General features: G+C 35.3%; 1 protein-coding gene across 1 annotated transcript in view; it reads left to right on the top strand.

Annotated features, from left to right (window-relative positions):
* Positions 1-3,286: 3,286 nt before the first annotated feature.
* The window catches only part of dmbx2 (diencephalon/mesencephalon homeobox 2), a 3,789-nt gene continuing 1,070 nt past the window's right edge, over positions 3,287-6,005 (top strand). The window contains exons 1-2 of the mRNA XM_088007908.1: positions 3,287-3,678; positions 4,749-4,924. Of these exons, the coding sequence (XP_087864034.1) occupies positions 3,510-3,678; positions 4,749-4,924 (345 nt within the window). The 5' untranslated portion in view covers positions 3,287-3,509. The remainder of the gene's footprint in view (positions 3,679-4,748; positions 4,925-6,005) is intronic.

Here is a 6,005-nt window from a genome sequence, read left to right as displayed (position 1 = left end):
TCGTTATAATTTTATTCCCTCATCAAAAACACACCTGGAGTGTCTTCTTTGATTCTTTCATACATGTTTGAGAAATCCTTTAATCTCCATGGCAACCATTCAGCTGTGCAAAACGCCTGGTTGGACCTAGCCCCGCCTTTGAGACGAAGCTCCTCCTTCAAGTTTCCTTCTCACAGAGCATCCTTCCCCCATGACTTCTCCGCTCAGCTCCTTAAGACTAGCCAGCAGCAATTAGCAAACACTTGGTGGAACTGTTCATCTGTTGAGCTTGTTATAGGCGTCACCTCTCAGTGAAACGCCGGTAAGAATGTTGTTAAAGGATTAGTAGATGACTTCCTGAAAGTAGAGTGTTGGAAAGAGCAGGAGCTTCTTAAAGATAAATTTCAAGGCATTAAATTACAAGTAAAATTTGATGTACAGCATTTTATAACATCTGGAGTTAATAATAATAATGATAATAATAATTTTTTAGGTGTGTCACTGAATTTTTGTCCACTTTTATTTGCAGAATAGCTGAAGTTCAGTCAGAGCTGAAGTCTTTCTACAGATTCTCATTGTTGTTTAGTTCTGAACTTTGACTGAGCCATTCTAACACATAAATATGATTTGATCTAAACCAGTTATCCTGCTGGAGGGTTACACTTTGTCCCAATCTCAGATTTTTTCCAACCTCCAACACGTTTCCTTCTGTGATTGTCTTGAATTTGACTCCATTCATTACTTTTATCAGTGATTTTTCTTCAGTAATGGCTCCTCTCTGTTTTTTTCACGTGTTCAGCTAATGGAAGTCGTGCTGACAGATTCCTGCAGAGTTTCTTTGGTTAATGCTTCAGACGGACGGCCATGTCCTGGTGGGTTTCTGTTAACCTCTCTTTCCATTTTTACAGGATAGTGAAATATTTAAAGCTTGAAATATTGTTTTACAACTTAACTCGTCTTTAAACGTCTCCATAGATTTCTCCCTGACCTTTCTGCTATGTTCTTTGGTCTTCATGATGCTGTTTGCTCATAAATACTCTCTAAAATCCCTCTGAGCCCTTCACAGAACAGCTGTATTCATACTCGGATTAAATTACAAGCAGGTGGACTTTATTTGGTTAAGAGGCCTGTTTCATTCAGCTGATTGCTTTGAATATTAATTAGAGGTAAAAGGGGAAAACAAACACAGACCGTACTTTTCAGATTTTTACTTATTAACAAAATGAGAGGAAAAGTGAAAGAAAATGTGAAAGAAATTGCTTACATTTCTATCACTAGTACATTACATTAACACAACTACTTGGATTTTAGTCTACGTACTCATATTTAAGCTTTAGTAAATATTCTGGTATGAATTTTGTAAATATTCTGATAAAATGTTGCAGAAAGTCTTATGCTAGGGGTTAAAATGTCAATAACTCACCATAACTGCAGCTGTATACACAACTTTAGAAGTACCATGTTGAAAAATTAGTTACTTTTATGCTGCAGATCAAGTTATTGTTGGATGTGAAACTTGTTATGCTACAAATAATTTTGTATGCAAGCCAGAAAGTTCAAATTTTCTATATATTCTGATAAAATGTAGCAGAAAATATGATGTTTGGGGTTTGGAACTGCAGCTATCGACAATTTTAGAAAGAAGTGCTACATAGAAAAATGTAAAAAAGCATTTCACTTTCAGAATAATTCATTCTACAAATAAAATATTCTGACACAAAACTGAAATTCCTCCAAATTAACATGGATATGCACAAAGAAAAACTACAATTCTTTCGATTTCTCGTATAATCTGGAGTAATTCCTGCAGGATTTTGAGGAATTGCTCTCGCTGGCTCAGATTAACTTCTCATTGTGACAGTTCATCGGGGAAATATGGTGGCTGTTAGCAAAACAAACCCCCCATCAGGGAGGAGCAGTGGCTGGGGGGCTGTCAGCAGCAGCGCTATGGGAGAATGGAGAGGACAATCAAAGGCTGTTATTTTAATCTGTCCTGCCTCGGAGATTAGCCCTCCACATTGTCTCAATTGTTTTAACTGGGGAGGGAATGAAACGCTCCCTTATTGGGCGATCCTTGGCATAAATCTCTCAAGTTCAATAGTTTCAAAAAACTTGAGCTCCCAGCTGCCCCCCTCTCTTCCCTCATCCCACCTAATCCCAGCTAATACCTTCCTTTCCATTGGCTAATGGCTGAAGGGAGCCTGGGTGAAGGCGTCTTAAATAGTCCGGGGTGAGAATGGTTTCAGGGAAGGAGATTCATGAAGCTGCAGGAAAAGGCGCTGCTGCTGCTGCTGCTGCTGCCTGAGGATTTATTTGGGCCTGAATTGGACTGTAGGCTGACTTCTGACTGGAGAAACTCCACTGATCTAAACCTCAGGTAATCTGGTGCTGAATGGTGGGACAGTAATCCAGCTAAATATGATGTAACCATCATTAAAATCACATTTATATTATGTTTATTTATTTATAAATAGTACAACATTTCATTACCCTTTTAAGAGGAGAGATGCATGGTACCAGGCGTAACAAAACAGATTTGTGTAATCAAGTGTGATTTAACAGATTATGACTTGAAGAAAAGCCAGTTTAGTAAAGTGAAAATGAGTTTGGAAAAATGTTTGAACAAGTTAAACCTTTTTAAATACTACTACTATATTATTAACAATGATGCTGTAGCTACAGTTTGTTTCTGAAAGACCAAAAGGGCTTGTTGTTAACATGTGTTTTTAACCTATTTATCAGATTTATTTTTTTTATTGGTTTTTTGTATTACACATTATACGCATTTTTAGCCCCACATCTTTGTCTCTTGTATATTCCAAGTTGTTGTTTTGGGTTTTGTTTTGCTTTTTATTCATACGTCTACAATCGAGTGTAAAACAAACTAAAACTATAATTTCATGTCTTTTACATGAAGATGCATAATAGATGCATTATGTAAAAAAAAAACATTTAATTGCTGCTGATACTGATTATGCTAAACGCTCATCTTCCTGGGACAAATCTCTTTTAGCATTTCAGCCACTACATGTACACCTGGAGTCCATCTAACTGTCCAAATATCTTATTAATGCCAAGACAATTAATGCATGATGACACATCAAATATTTAATATTTTTTATCTATTAAAATACTGCATGAACAAATATTGCGTTGACAAATGCTATTTCATATTTTATGTAGCTCTAAAATTAATAATAATAAAAAAAATACCATTCACTGTGAGAGCAAGTTATTGTTACTGAAAATATTCTTGGTTTTATCATAAATCTTTGTGGTCCTCTGTGTTTATTTTTTATTTTTCTGCCATTAATTACTCATTTACTCACTAATATCTGGAGTTTGTTCAAATGAAAACGATGTTAATCAAAGAAATCCAGCAAAATGATCCACATTTGTTTTCACAATTGTTGCTAAATACCATTATTTAATTTAGCATTTTAAGGGTTTTATGTGCTTCAGTGTGTTTCACGAGTATAACAAAGTTGCTATATCATCAGAATAACTTCCTTTGTTGATGTAGAGTCGCGATGAACTCCTTAAGTTTCTACGGAACCACGGGCAGTGGCGTGTATCCCGTCCACGGTGTGAACTCTGTGCTGTTCGACCTCCGCCACCAGGTGGCGCAGCGGTACCAGGCTTACCCCGCTGCTGCAGCTCCTGCGGCGCACACCTTCTCTGTGGCGGAGAGGCTCGCAGGTGGGTCAACAGGTCCGAACAAAAACAAACATTTCAGGGAAAAGTTCACTGAAGATTTCAAGTCATCATCACTGATAAAAATATAGAAAAAACAAACAGATTTAAAATGTCAATCTTCTGCTGAGATCTCTATTAAAAATGAGGATTTAGCCTAAATTGAGTGTTATTAACATTAGCTAATCTAAAGTAGCAAAGGAGATAAAATTACTATAAAGATATGGAGGTAGGTAGAATAGCCAAAAGTAAGAAGTTAAAATAAAAACTAACCATCCAAGAAATTATTGAAGAGCACTCAATTAATGAGTACAAGATCAAAACATAATTTAATATACAACATTTACATCATCAGACAGATCAAAATATAAGGTTATGTGGAAATGCAGATATTTTAAAGACCAAAGATTAATTACAAAATAACAAAATGAAACATTTTCCCAATCTTTCAATATAAAAATTACAGAATTTTAACAAAAACTTCAGGTGTGTGTCTGAAATTTTTGGTTTGTTCTTCATTCACTGAAGTTATTCACAATAAATAGAGTATCCAGAAATGCAATAGCAATACTTTATAATAAAGTTACTCCAGTAAAAGTAAAAAGTAAAGATCCAAGACATTAGATAAGTAAGAGTACAATTATTTGGTGAAAAGGCTACTTAACTGATCAAAACATCAATCATTTAATATTTAAAATTACATAATTAGACAGACCGAAATATAAAGTTATCTGAAAATGTTGGTAAATTAAAGATCAAATCGAAAATTATTTATAAAAATAACAAAATTAAGCAAAATAAAAATTTTCCTATCAGTTTAACTGATTATAAAATCTTCAGGTATATGATTGTGACCTCACATACCTAAAAGTCAAAATCACATACTTTTTTTGGGGTGAGGGTGGTTTAACCAAAAAGTTAGTTTTTTGGTAAAACAAACTTTTATTTACTTAGTGACATTGCTCACAGTGGGTCGAGTATCCAGAGATTTTACTCAGCAGTAGTGGTACTTCATGATAAAATGACTTAAGTTGTTACTCAAGTAGATGAGGCCTTTTTGTGTTTTGTCCTGTCAGAGCTGATCCTGGAGGCTCGCTATGGCAACCAGCAGAAGCAGCGACGCAGCCGCACCGCATTCACAGTGCCGCAGCTGCAGGCTCTGGAGGAGGCCTTCCAGCAGACGCAGTACCCAGATGTCAGCATGAGGGAGAGGCTGGCCATGTGCATCAACCTGCCTGAGGCGCGCATTCAGGTGGCACCACCCTTAACATGACTCACGCTGACGTCACTGTGCAAAAGTCCTGAGTCATTCCCCGCTTTCTTACGTTTCAGTTGAACTTTCTGGGTCTAATCAGTTCTCCAAGCTTTCTGGAAATCCTTCTGTTTTATGTTTAACATCTGAAAAATGTTACAAGAATGTTTTGGTTTTGATGTTTGAGCTCTTAAGGTAGCTCATTCAGGTATAAAAGGTCTTACTCAAAGAATGAGTCCATTTTTCAAAATAAAAATCAGATAGATAGATAGATAGATAGATAGATAGATAGATAGATAGATAGATAGATAGATAGATAGATAGATAGATAGATAGATAGATAGATAGATAGATAGATAGATAGATAGATAGACAGATAGATAGATAGATAGATATTATTAAGCAGTCCGTGCTTAACATGTCTTTCATATTTGATATAAAGTTAACTTAAACAAAAATGAGTCAATGGACCAAAATTTAAATACTTTATTATTTTTTTTATTTTCCCAAAACTTTTGTTGAACTTAAAACAACACAGTTATTACTTCAAAAATGTATTTATGTTACTTTAATTGATGAGAATGAGTTACCACAACATAGGTTTAAGTTATTTCAACTTATTTCTGTTGTTAAGATGTACTGTTAGGTTTTACAGTGTACAGATAACATGAAACTAAGCAAATAAACAGATTTAAATTACTTAAGAGGACAATTACATGCAGACTCAGGGCTAGCCAATAAATCAATAATAACCTATATCAAGGTAGATGCATGATCAATACCAACAGATAATACGTCTGGTAGAATATGCAGTCATTTCACTGAAGTCTGATCCAGAGTAAAAGCTTTAATCGCTCAGTTTCTCTCAGCTTGCTAAGCTAGGTTGGTGGGGTCAACTAACTCACTCGCTCTCTGGTTACCTAGCAACTCACTCATTCTATGGTTGCCTAGCAACAACTTGTTAGGCAACTTTTTTTTTTTTTTTTTTTTTTCAAAGAACTTTATTTAAATGAAATTAGTATACATCAAAACAACATAATGAAGTATACAACAGTCAAACAACACACAGCCAGGGGTGATT

The sequence above is a fragment of the Poecilia mexicana genome, unplaced genomic scaffold (genome assembly GCF_051168715.1).
Source record: "Poecilia mexicana isolate PSO_F unplaced genomic scaffold, ASM5116871v1 scaffold_8, whole genome shotgun sequence".
In the NCBI taxonomy this organism is placed as follows: Eukaryota; Metazoa; Chordata; class Actinopteri; order Cyprinodontiformes; family Poeciliidae; genus Poecilia; species Poecilia mexicana.
Note: the sequence above shows the minus strand (reverse complement) of the source record. Positions and strands in the feature narration are given on the sequence as shown.